This window comes from Alexandromys fortis, unplaced genomic scaffold, assembly GCF_014885135.2.
Source record: "Alexandromys fortis isolate MF-2015 unplaced genomic scaffold, M_Fortis_MF-2015_v1.1 scaffold_16, whole genome shotgun sequence".
NCBI classification, from domain to species: Eukaryota; Metazoa; Chordata; class Mammalia; order Rodentia; family Cricetidae; genus Alexandromys; species Alexandromys fortis.
In genome coordinates this window covers 11093914-11107772 of record NW_026067893.1, presented here as the reverse complement: position 1 = coordinate 11107772, position 13859 = coordinate 11093914, and the positions used below count along the sequence as shown (strand labels likewise).

The following is a 13859-nucleotide window of genomic DNA, read 5'->3' as shown; positions in this document are numbered from 1 at the left end:
GGCATTTTCTCACCTTGTGTTCACACAGTGGAAAGAGTGCAAAGTAGTTATCTAGAACTACTTGAATAAGGGTACTGATCTCATTCATGACTGTCCTACCCTCATGGCCTAATCACCCTCCCCAAGCCCTTCCTTCCATGACTATCCCATTGATGCTGAGGCTTCAAACATAAACTGTAGGTAGATCACGAGTGCTCAGGCCATAGCGTACATCCAGGGTGGGATCATGTTTTACATACAAACCATTTGGATACTGTGTATATCTTGTTGCCTAGTCCTTAAAACTTTAAGAGATCAGCTTGGTGGTGGTGGCGCATGCCTTTAATCCCAGCACTAGGGAGGCAGAGGCAGGTGGATCTCTTTAAATTCAAGATCAACCTGGTTTACAAAAGCTAGTCCAAGGACAGGCTCCAAAGCTACAGAGAAACCCTGTCTCAAAAACAAAGCAAAACAAACAAACAAACAAAACTTCAAGAGGTCAATTTCTTAATCACATGTCCCTTTAGACAGGATTAAGTGTGTGTAGATGCACAGCTTCAAGGTTCCCTCTATGACCCCTGACAGACCCTTCCTGAGATGAAACAAGGAGGATCACACCAGCCAAGGCACTGGCATGTTCACCTCTTAGCTTTGTTAGGTAATCCTCAAAATTTTGTGGGATAATGATCTAGTACACTGTAAAGATTTGCCACTCATATTGCTTCAATAAAACACCGATTGACCAATAGCCAGGCAGGAAGTATAGACATAGCAACCAAACTAGGAGAATTCTGGGAATAGGAAAGGCAGAGTCAGTCACCAGCCAGATGCAGAGGAAGCAAGATGAGAAAAGATCTTGGTATCACTGAGAAAAGATACCAAGCCATGTGGCTAAACATAGACATAAATTACAAACTAATTTAAGTTGCAAGATCTAGTTAATAATAAGCCTAAGCTAATAAGCTAAATGGTTTATAATTGATACAAGCCTCTGTGTGTTTCTTTGGTACTGAATATATGTGGGATCAAGCAGGACAGAAACTTCTGTCTGTATCAAAATGGTTCACTCTTTCTTGGGCTCTAATACTTGCTACTTCTGGCTGATGAGGAGAAGGTCTTCCTGATCTGTGTACTAGGATTCTGCGACTTCCAGATATTTGGTGGTCATGCATCCCCACACAATACTGATATGTCTGGAAAACCACCGTGGGAGTGCAATGCCTTTGTGGCTGGTAGATTATTTTTTTTTAGGCTTTATTGCTGTTTCTGCCTTCCTGGCTCTCTTTAGTTTATAGTAACCCTGAGAGTTAGCTCCAATCATTAAGCCTAGTTCTACATAGGAATTAGAGCTGAGCAAATAGGTAACAATCTACCCTTCTGCCTCCATTCAATTCAGCAAGCATCATTGGCTCATTGAGTTTCTACCATGACAAGCAACTTTAGAATAGTGAAGTATCCTCAAAGATTTCCGGGAATGTGGATGCCTGGGCAAGCACACAGTCAACATCTGTCCAAAAAAAAAAAAAAAAAAAAAAAAAAAAAAAGGACTGCAACTAAGAGATACAATTGTAGGCAATGGTGGACATGATCAGTGTCCATGAAGTGTGGTGACAATTGTGATTTGAATAGCTTGGAAGACATAATTGCAGGCGGATGGTCACATGAGAATCCTTTAAGTGAGGTGGCATTTCAGCTGAAACACATATCCTCTCTCATATTTATATTGAGAGAATAGACATTTTTCTTAATCAAAGAGCATCAATACACACAGGAAAGAATAATCTACAGGAAAATTTAGTTCATTTTCACCCATTTTTTTTCCATCAGAAGTTTGGCCCTTTTAAATATTTAATAACAAAGCTCAATAAAATCAGATGCTCAAGAATAGAAAAAATCACCCATAATCCCATCTTAAGATTTAGAATTTATATCTTATATACATTTATATTTTTATAAACTTGTAATGAAAGAATTATATAGAAATAAAATGAGTATGCAGCCATTATAAGTAACCACATGACCTCATATAGTGTTCAACATCACCTGCAACATAGAATAATATTTTCCCATGTGATTATAGCAGTATTTTCTTAATTTTTGAGTGGTTAAGCTTCCCATTTATTTTTACCTTAGATAATATCATGTTTATTGCTATGTATGGTTTTCAGACATTTTGAATCATTTCCTTAGGACTAAACATGTTACGGTTGCAGGTTGAAGAACCTGAGTACTTCTATGGTCTGAAATAAATTCTGTTGGAAAGCAAATTGATGATAGGTATCAATTCTTTTTCATGTTTCCAGTCCAGGTGAGTGGTTCTCCTTCCACTGTAGCCACACCAATAATCCTATTAACCTCAAAGCGTTCCTACTTTAACTGAGAAAGCAAGTGCTCTTGTGCTGTTACTTTGAATTCACCATGCCCCTGCATGTTTCTTTGTGACTGCTTACTCCTCATTTGGACCCATTCTATTCAAGTTTGAGCCGCTGGTCTAGTTTTCTCAATAAAAATGAAGTAGAAAATATAAGACAAACTTTTGTAAATGCTCCCAGTAAATACCATTGAGGAATCATTTGGAATACTCTCTGAGTTTCAGGACAACTGAAAGCGAGGGCAGAGAAGGCAGTGGAGGGTTAGCTGGCAGCTTGAGGGGTAACAGAAGGACAGTCTGGGTGTACACTGCAGCCTGGGTCTTGATTACGACGTTTTAAAAACATCATACTGGGCCTAAGGCTATGAATACTCCATTCCTAGCTACTGGTCTATGGAAGGCTGGCACTTAAACCCTAACTCTTTTCTTTAAATGTTTTGCAGGTAACCAGTGTCCCAGAAGACCAGATTCTCGTGGCTGTGTTCCCAGGTCTCCCCACTTCAGCAGAGCTTTTCATCCTCCCACCCAAGAACTTGACAGAGAGGAGGAAAGGCCACGAAGGGGATCTAGAGCAAGTAAGTCACAGACTGTCGACTGGGACACCTGCCACCACACCAGGCTCTGTGTTAACATAAAGTGGTCTCTAGTCAAAGAGCAAGAGCAGCCTACCAGTCAGCCAGTGGCTCTTGTCCCAATATCTTGGATCTTGAACAGTTATCAACCCCCTATGCATAATAAACAAGGGTAGAATAGTGTCCCAGCCTCACTTATTCCAGTGCCTGGCATTCTTGAGCCCTTCGTGCCCTCCACTGCTGAAGGAGAGAGAGAGAGAGTGAAAGGGACAGATATAAATACAGAGACAGAGGCAGACAGGGTCACGCATACTGGTGTTTCCCTATCTGTTTGTGGGAATAAGGTCTTTCAACTGCATGGGCCCTAGTGATAATGGTCAGTGTTCTGGGGAGGAAACATATTGCTTTTAGACACTTTTCTTTGAAGAAAGATGGGTTTTGCTTTGACAAAAGGAGCATTATTTCCAAAGTGGGTTATGACTGACTGTCATTGTTGGACACATGGTTCTTGTGATCAGCGCACAGTTCTGGAAGCAAATAGGCTCTAGTGTGCTGTTTCTTCCTATCGCTTTTGCGTCCACTGGGATATTGCTGGCTGCACGCTGTGCTGCCCTCTCCTATCTCCTCATGATGCTAAGTCAAGAGAAATGGAAATAAGAGGGAACAAAGCTGCCGAAAGGCTGTGTGATTTAAACACGTGTGCTCCTATGTGGAGGAACCATTGCGCAGACTCCTGCATCTTTCCAGTTCTCACCTGGCTTGGGTGACACCCGTCCATAGTGTTCAGGCAGGAGAAGTGCTGGTATCCTTTTGTCTGGACTGAAGGAATTCTCCTCATCACGGAGTGTATGTTAAAGTCACTCAAAAACAAATCCATCTTCTTGGTGTACATATCACTTTTCTAAGCCTTCATTATTCTGAAATAGCAAGTAGCAAGCATGAACTATATTTGGAAGCTCCACTATCCATCCATTTAGATAAACAGGTAATTACAGTGATGGATAGCAGCTGTGATATTAAGGTGTGTACAGGCAGATAAGATTTGGAGACAACAGGCTAAGTGAGCCTCAGCTTTCACGTGGGAATCAGAGAGTGATTAAATCTGTGTTGTGTGTTCTGAGACTTGCTGTGGAAAAAGGAAAAATTATCCCTTAAAAGGAGGCAGCCTTTTCTTTGATGTTTGCCTCCCATTGTCTATGGAATAGAATATGCAGAGAATTGGGATGGGGTTCTGCTTGGGCTTTAATCCTTGCGGGTGCCTCTGTACCCAGTGTGTTACCTGATCAGATTAAAGAACTAAGATGAGTTGACATTCTTCCATTGAACCCACAACAGGCCTCTGCTTATAAAGGCAGGGATGAAAGAAGTCTAAGCTAGAAGTTGAATGAAATACTATGTCTGTTGGAGCTCTCATTCATGGGGAGCTTTGGAAAGCTGCTTTTTCTTTTTTGACATACCTCTTTCTGCCTTTCCACTTCTCGGTCTCATGAAAGCTCTGTAGCTATGAGAACCAAGTTGATAAAGATGTCTTTATCTCATGAATGAACTTTTTTTTGCCAGTTGACTTATAAGGGAGTACTATCATTTGTCATGTCTGCCTATGAACCCTCTCTCTTGTTTTACAGATTGTAGAGACAGTATTTAATGCGCTAAACCAAAACCTGGTACAGTTTGAGCTGAAGCCAGGGGTCCAGGTCATTGTATATGTCACACAGCTGACATTAGGTGAGTACTTGCTGGATTCAGGGAATGTGAAGATGGATGAGTTATGATTTTGAGCAGAAAAAGGAAGGAATACTCTCTGAACCCTTTTCCATAGATGATGCAACACCTAAGCCTGTATGTGTGATAAAGGGTTGATGGTATCTTGGGAGCTACTGCAGGAAGACTTTTTTTACAAGTGGCTTTATTATTGAATTCCTGATACTATTTTGAGAAAATGTTATATTTCTTTGACTTTATATTTGAGGTGGTTGGGTTATGTGGGTGGTACTTGGGTTCTTCAAAGTTCTTTGATTCTGAGTCTCTTTAAGAGGTCAACTCAGGAAACTTTAAGATCCCATTCCATTTACAGAATGTGAGTCATGTGGGAAGTCGGATCAGGTAGCTGTCACTGGGTGCCTTACAAAAGGAATAGAATTGCCATGTCCTATTGGACATGGACATGTCGGTTTTGGACAGCCTGCTTATTGGGTGGGCAGAATTTTCTGCTAAAGAGTTCCTAAGGCTCACTATCTAGGGGACTTCTACCTACAGAGTGTGGTAGAGGGAGAGAAAACAGTTTAAGATTTGATTTATGGTAAACCCAAACTTATCAGCGTGCTACCACATTGTTGAGAAAACTAATGAGACAAAGATTGCAAGGTCTTTACTCCCTCAGTGAGTCACAGGTACTCAGTATATACCCTAACCAGTAAGTGTCCCCAGACACAACAGAGCAGCTTAAGTTTCCGTGAAAGTTTAGAATAATTCTTCTCATCAGAGCATGTCCAGTGCCCAAGTAGCATGCAGGCCTTTGGAGACTGGAAACCAGGGCGGGCAGTCAGGCTCCATTCTCCAGTGTCTCCACCCTCGCTCCAGCTTCATCCTGAGCACCTCTCTTCTCCCCCCCCCCCCCCCCCAGCTCCACTGGTGGACTCCAGCGCTGGGCACAGCAGCTCTGCCATGCTTATGCTATTGTCAGTGGTATTTGTCGGCTTGGCTGTGTTTCTGATCTACAAGTTTAAAAGGTAAGTGCTATTGTCCGTCTGATTGGAGCTCCAAGTGAGGTTCACTGCAGCTGACTCTTCTTATGACCGATGTTCCTCAGCTCATATCTACAATGTGATCTTCATTTTTCTTGATGCTTCCCTCAGTGCTGGAGAAAAATTAGGGGTGACTTGGAATCAGGGAATGACTGTGTTTGAGAATCAGACCTACATTAATTTTGTAGGTTTAACAGATTAAGAAAATAGGGATTAGTTTTGAAATTGATTTATTCTCCATAATAAATGTGTGAGAGGATTTTCAAATCTCACCCATATTCTGAAGTAAGTTCTCAGATAGTCCAGAAGTGTTTTCATACAGGCCAACAACCATGCAGAGTAGTTAAACAGAGAAAAATCTTCATTTTCAATGAATACAAACGCATGCACTATGTACACTGTATACCTATGTTTCCTTGTCTCATATTGTTGCTATCCAATTGTTGTTTCAGCCTGCAAGGTAGGTGATGGACATATAACTCAATGTGTAAAGTATCTATCTAGCATGCTCAAGGCCCTGGGATTGATCCCAACTGCTATATAAACCTGATATAAGGCACCTGATTGTAATCATAGCATTTGAAAGGTGGAGCCAGGAGGATCAGAATTTAAGATCATCTTTAGCTACACAGTAATTTTGAGGTCATCCTGGGTTATATGAGACTATGATTCAAGTTTTCAAAAAAAAAAGAAAGAATAAAATGTTGCATATTATAAATTGTTCCTGTTTCCTTCTTTTACTGTTTCTAAAAGAAACTCTTCAAGCAAATATATATAATATATATTATGTATATATTGTATATATATTATATATATATTCAGAAATTATTTTTGAAAGTCCCAGGACGGGTGACATAATAGTATAAATAGGATATTAGCAAAAAAATGGAGTTAAAATGAACAGTTATGCACTAGTATTCAAATTATGTAGAGCTCCCAAGAGGCTTACTGATTTGGGATATAAACTCTGAAATCACATGGACTCAGTTTTCCTTCTGGCGTTTATACTCTTGGACAACTGTATTTACATCTCTAAGACTTCATTTCCTCACTTGTAAGATGTGGAAAACAATGATATCTTACGGTTTTGTTGTGTGAATTAAACATATTAATAGTTGTAACTTATATATACTAAGTAGTCAAGAAAATTTGATAATACTGAGTATTATTAATAACAGAACCAGGGACTGTGTGTTCCAATGATGTCCATGGCCCATAAACTAATATACACAATAACAGCCTTCCAAAAATATTGAGGAAGAGTCTTACTAATTGAGGAGCCTGGGTAAAATGAAGATAACATTATTAATTATGTGAGTTTTTAAAACATGTCTTGGTCTGTGAGTGTTCCTGGACTGTGAAGATAATCTCTGTGGATGTAGAGGAGGTGGACTGGTGGAGGGGCAGTTACTCTTCCCTCGCCATTTTTCTCTTCTCCGGTGGATGTTTCTGGTGCTTAGGAATGTCTTTTCTACTCAATATAAAATTTGCTGTTGGCAACAAGTACAAGAATCTCTCAACTCTTTCCCACGCTCACTGGAAAGACAGGCTGGCATTACTTCACTATGGAAGTAATATGTGGACTTATGAATGTGAATGAGGAGTCATGTACTTTCGGGTCAAGGTGTCTGAGTCCATCTACTCCTGTTTGCTTTGAAGATAGGAAAAACTTTTTGTTGTAATTAAAGGGAAAATGTCTAATAAGACAAGGCACCATTTTATGGATGTACTTAAATTCTATGTAAAACAGAATGTCAGTCACCCAAGTATGTGTCTGTGAGAATCTCTATGCTGTAAGGAATGTAAAGACCAGGAACTGAGTACCAACTGAGTAAAATGTCACTGTCTTGTTCTAGCATCCCATGGTAGATGGGGATGAGAGCCAATAGAAATCCTTCAAGATGCAATTTTGTTCATCATACTCTTCGAATTAGTGCAAGATATCTTATGACTCAGAACTTTTTATGTATAAAGAAGGCTAAACTCCCTAGACAGCCAACTTCTTTATGTAGACAACTCTAACTCTGTAGACTTTCGTACTTGAATCCAGTCAGATAATGATGTTTCAGAATTACTATACTTTGTAGTTCTCAATTATCAGCCCAAACTTTCTTTTTCTGGCAGTGGACTAGTGCCAGTCAAACTTGATAAACAGCAGTAAGCCAAAAGTTAACCTTTACTTTCCTAGTCTATGTTCCTGTTCTGTGTTTACCTCTCAATGCTCCAGGCCTTTGGTTGATACTTGGCTAAATTTTCTTTTATTTCTCTGGCCTTTTCTTTTCTTCCCATCTTGTAGAATCCCATTGATGACTGTGCAGGGCATGCCAGCTAGCAAACAAAGAAAGGTCAGGCAGCCTCCTGGATCTCTCATTCTCCTCTGCCTTGCTCATTACCATCCAGTCGCATTTCTGTAACAATGAACATGCATCAAAACATCTGCAGTGATATGGTAGCTCAGTTTTTCATATCGACGTTTATCAAAACACATGTAGTTACACCTGGCTACCAAACACTGATGAATGGCTCAGCAAGGTAATGAAGACAGTTGCACTTTTATTTCTAGGTGATTGACTCTACTGTTTATACAAGCAAATTTTTCTCTTGATGGGACTACCAGTACAAACTAATTTAAACATCCATTCATCCAACAAATACATATTGAGTTCCTACTATGCTCTATGCACTTAGAATCACCCAATAAAGTTAGTTAAGAAAACGAGAGAGAAATAAGATCACCAAACACCCTTCAAGTAAATAGCACCGACCCTTCACATTGCATCTGCTTCGTAGATGGTGACTGTGGTTTCCAGAAGCCTTAGAAATATAATTAAAAATTCTTGCAATGTGATTTTACTCTCTGAAAAATCCTCAACAAGAAAGATCTGCTTTCTATCACTATGTATGTTTTTTCTGGTTATTCAAGAAAAATTTAGAGCCCTTATATTTCTTCCCACCTATTTTTCTTTCAATAGGGCTTTCATTATAGTTCAAATCTGCTTTCTTCATAGCTGGAGAAAATGAATATAAACTGAACCTGATTTGGTTTGATTGCCTGCTTTTTTAGGATACTTGCACTCCCCCAGCTTATTCCTCTTATTTAAACCTGTATGGATATGTGGCCCAAGACACATTCCTCCATCTCTTTATGGAAACACGGAGCTCAGACTTGACTGACATCTTCAAAAATTCTACAAGTGAATGTGTTAAGCAATGAAAAGCAACTTGACAGCTTCTTATAATGTTACAAATCGTGATGTCAAAGCCAGTCCCTTCCAGTCATCTATTGAAGATGAAAACATGTTTACTTTCAGGGATTGAAATAAAGTGAGCAGTCTTTGTGAGGCCTAATGAGTACAAACACTCCCAGGTGTCTTTAGCTAAGCAGGAAAGGTGGATAACAAATTGTATGATCAGGAATACACTACGTCTGCCCCTAGACCTAGTGAATATTAACATTATAGTTGAACTTCACATTTATGAGCAATTGTAGTTTTCTGGCTAGAAGCAATTTAATTCATAGACTATATGTGAATTTATTTAATAATCAAAGTAAAAGCCAATTAAGTCTGTCTAACTATCATCTATCTGTCTGTCTGTCTATCTATCTATCTATAATCTGTCATCTATCTATCTATCTATCTATCTATCTATCTATCTATCTTCATCTATCTAGTTATCTTTTTCTCTGCATTTTTTCCCTTTATTTCTGGCTTGCCTCAAACACATTATATAACTGATGATGACTTTGAACTGATCCTCATGCATGTACCTCCTAAGCACTCTAATTATAGGCATGCACACCATGGCCAGTTTGTGAGATGCTAGGGATTGAACCCATAGCTCAATGAATGCTATACAAGTCCTTATGGAAATTGAGTTGATACTGCAACCCCTGAATTTTTAATTATGTACATTCATGGAGTGTGTCAGGTTTTGCCTCCAAGATCATGCACACTTAAAGTATCATAAATTGGGTCCCACAGGTATAGACCAGTAGGAAATGTGAGGAAACAACCTTTCATGTATGGAAAGAAAACCAAGACATGAAAATTGAGCATAGAAGAAAAGTAGAGAAAAGCATGTGCTTAAAACCTACTTTCAGAGTTTCCTATGAGAGTTATTCTGGAAAACTTCATTACATATTTGGCCTCATTTGGGGTTGGAATAGACTGAAGAAGATACAAGCATGAAAATCCTACTAGAAGAGAGAGATGGACCTTTAAGAATACATGGAATACATTAGGTTGAACTAGACATTAGAAGATATTTACTGGCTTTTTGTCATTTTATAATTTAGTTCAATATCCACACCATTCAATGAAGTAAAAAAAAATAACTTCTGGTTATACCGTATAGCCAGCATAAAAGTACAGCCATTATATTGAAAACTGGTCTAGAAAAATGCATAGAGCACAGGATTTGAATATTTTATTCATCCCCTCAAAAAACATCTATTAAGTAAAACTGTGTGCTGTCTGTATAACTGTGAACATAGTCCACTTAGACCTTGCCCATCGAGTGAGAATGACAGAAAAACAAATGAATAAACATGAGCTACTATAATGAACTAAACCTGACTTCTTTAGTAGACTTTGTCTTGCAATTGCACATTAAACAAGGAGAGATCAGGGGTCAGAGGAGCCTTCAGGAGTGATACATGAGCCAAATTCTGAAGGACAGGGATGAAACATCACCATGAGAACCGTAGATATCTTCTAAAGATAGAGAGAGCAGTAGATATCTCCTATAGATAGAGGGAACAGTAGGGTCAATGTCAAGTCCCCAGAGGGAAGAATGTTTTGTGTAGATTCTTATAGCTCAGTATTAAGAGGAACTGATATAAGCCACTCTTGAGCACTTGGCAGAATGAAGATCCCAGATCCATCCCATTTGAGTCTGAGTCACAAGTCGCATTATACTGAAGACCATAGTTGAAATATGTTTGCATAAGGGTATGGGGAGCACTATGGGGAGGAGCCTGCTGAGAGTGGAAGAGAGTTAGGCAGGAGATCGTGCCAGAGGGGCTGGGGAAAAAGTCAGTCTCAGTAAGATTTCAGTCTGAACTTTCTTTCTTCCAGTCCTAAATTGACTGTCTCATGTCTCAAAACCTACTCCTTTTATGTCTTTCTCTTACCTTTATTAATCTTTTCTTTAACATACTCTTAATGCTAAAAATAAAGCTACTGTTATTCCCATTAAGCAGAGGGTGGAAACTATCAAAATATTTTATATATTTGGCCCAGGTGTATTGCTGTAAAAATTATAACAATGGCTATGAGTCTCTTATTTTGGGCTGTTCATAAAAGAAAGCAACATAATCTATTATATATATGCCAACTTAGTGAAAAGTGCCATTTGAGTCACATAAGACTCAAAGTCCAGCTCCTTTGCAAATGTAATAACAGGTGGATATTTTCAGACTTTACTTAGTAACTCGTCAACATCATTGGCCCCTTTAAAGAGAGTTCTGCAGGTTCAATCTCACCTGGGCATTTTGATCTCTGGCTAGCTTTGCATCTTTGGCTTCAGGGTCTACGTGCCTGGCCAGGCCATTCTCTGATGTTGGCTGTTCCTGTAAATGGCATTTCCTCTACTTACCCCTAGAACTTTCTGTTGCTTACAGCAGGCTTGCCCTTTTATCTCACTTTGATTTTGTTCCTACCTCATGTAGGAAAATCCCCTGGATAAACATCTATGCCCAAGTCCAACATGACAAGGAGCAGGAGATGATCGGATCAGTGAGCCAAAGTGAAAATGCCCCCAAAATCACACTCAGTGATTTCACTGAGCCCGAAGAACTGCTGGACAAAGAGCTGGATACACGGGTCATAGGTATGTGTGCCGGTGCCACCACACTCAAAGTCCTGTGTCCTCCAAACATTCTGTCATTAGCTGGAATTGCATGCATGTGCTACCAGACAGTTGTGGACTGCAAGACTGGGGAAAGCATTGGTTACTGTGATAGTCTTGTTTCAAAATTCATTTGCCACCTCTCTATATATACACAGCTATTGCTGTTATGAGCAGCACAATGGAAGATAATGTAATATGGCTGTCAACATGTTGATCCTACCTATATTCTATGGAGGTGGATGAGAAGCTAGTGATCTGGCAGGAATATCCAGATGCTCTACTTAGTTAAAACCTACTACAGCCTGTTCCAGGCAGTTTGTTATTTGGCAGTGAATAAAGGGAAGAGCCATCAGCCCTGTGGAACTTACTCTGTTTCGTCTCTGTGTCTTTTCTTCCCTGCAGGAGGCATTGCCACCATAGCAAACAGCGAGAGCACAAAGGAGATCCCCAACTGTACTAGTGTTTAACCAAGAAGCCACATGGTCAACCACCTTCCTGACTTTTTATTTTTGATGACTATTATTACTGTTATTATGGAAAAATGAAAATGTCTTTTTTACCTTTTGTTTACCAAGGGTTCCTTCATAAATAACAGGCAGATACTGAGCTTTGGGAGGAAACAGAGGCATCCTTAGCTGATTGCAACGGATGAAGGAATACATGATTGTGTCTGTGTTAAGGATGTGTTTTCCCACAGGCTCCTTGCTTTACTCTGCTGGTGGTAGAGCAAAGACATTCTTGTGTTCCTCTGCCTTTATTTGAATTGGATTTCTGTTCATTTCTATTTCTCCTGCCCCTGCCACCCTCCACAGTGCATACACACACAACACATATCATCCCCCGGTTCAATTGCAGGATGTAGGTTGAGGGGGGAGTGGACGTAGCTGCCAAAGGCACGCACACCTTTCTGAAAGAGGCCCTGCCTCGTGCATGTCAATTCTGAGGCTACAGATGGCATATTGTATATAACTACAATGTAAATAGCTTTTTATTTCCTAAGAAATAATTTAATGTTTAGTAAAAAAGAAAACAGAAAAAAAGAAAGATGTGTGTGTTGGCTTATGCACTCACCTTCAGTGCCGACCGCCCCCCAGCCTGCTTGATGTGTTGGATTCTGGATGCTCTCCAGATTTCTGTCACACTCAACTCTTGCGTCTCTGTCCACACCATAGCTGGTTTCTGCTTATGTATATAAAGTGGGCGAGGAGGGCTTCTTTGGGGCAGTTAACAAAGGAAAGACTTTATTGGCATCTGAGAACATGGGGGCTGTTTTCTTCATGAGATAACATGGAAGGTAACACAAGGCCTAGTAGAGACTTCAAACTGAAACCCAGTTGGGGAAATAAGACCTTTTCTCCAAAAAAAAAAAATAAAAAAGCAAACAAAAAGAATGCTATTTACCAGCCCAAGAAAGCAGAACTCTCTAAAGAAGGAGCAATGGATCTAAGGATTCTGGTACTTCTGTTTTCAGAAATTGGATTCCAGGAATATGTGCATTTCTCATGGCAAGTTCCAAGCTACTCAGAGCTCAGAACAGTCCGTGGGCACTATGTTAGGCTCAGTGAGTATCTACTGGAATGAGAATAGTCAGAGGCTAGACTAGAGGTGCCATTTTGTGGAATCCCGATTCTGTGCAAACCCTGCAGGCCGAATAGAGGCCTAGCCCTTAATGATATTAGTCAGACATGATTTAGCAAAGCTGTGCTGTTTGCTTGTCAGATGTACACAACTTCCTAAAAGTCCGACGTCTGCCTCCAGTTCCCTTAAGGTAGTCCTCGCGTCTGAGGTGAAGGGCTTTCAAAGCCCTTCCTCACTTCCCTAGCACCTCAGCCCCTCCACACGTTTGACATGCCAGTTCTTTTCCGTAGGATCACTTTCCACCATGCTATAAGCGTTGTTTTCGTTTCCAGGCTCTGCCTGAGCACACCTGTTTTAAAGAATGATATACTGTATATATATATATGGGAGGAGAGGCCACATTTTGTACCTAGTAACCCTCACAGGATGCTGTTCATGTTCCTCCTTGTGAGACACGGGGAGAATGTGATAGAGAAATCTAGCTGGCTACAGCCTAGGTCAGTGTTAGAAATGTTTCTAAAGATCCTTTTCGTTTTAAGGGTTAAACGGGGCATACAATTGCAATATGTGTACCAAACACTGGAATACAGTGCATGAATCATATCTATATATATACAGTATATGTACATATACTGTTCTTGGTTTTACTGTTCCATTTGAATATTTCTACTGTAAAAAGGACAGTGGTTTTGAAATTGTTGAAAATAAATGTATTTTTGTACATCAAAGCTACATACTTGGCTGAGGATTCTCTCTTTTAAT

At 39.9% G+C, this 13859-nt stretch overlaps 1 protein-coding gene across 1 annotated transcript in view; it reads left to right on the top strand.

Moving 5' to 3' along the window:
• Sorcs3 (sortilin related VPS10 domain containing receptor 3) overlaps window positions 1-13643 on the top strand; it is a 278227-nt gene extending 264584 nt beyond the window's left edge. Inside the window, exons 20-24 of the mRNA XM_050146022.1 lie at window positions 2794-2925; window positions 4548-4647; window positions 5546-5651; window positions 11338-11498; window positions 11922-13643. Of these exons, the coding sequence (XP_050001979.1) occupies window positions 2794-2925; window positions 4548-4647; window positions 5546-5651; window positions 11338-11498; window positions 11922-11986 (564 nt within the window). The 3' untranslated portion in view covers window positions 11987-13643. The remainder of the gene's footprint in view (window positions 1-2793; window positions 2926-4547; window positions 4648-5545; window positions 5652-11337; window positions 11499-11921) is intronic.
• The last annotated feature ends 216 nt before the right edge of the window (window positions 13644-13859 follow it).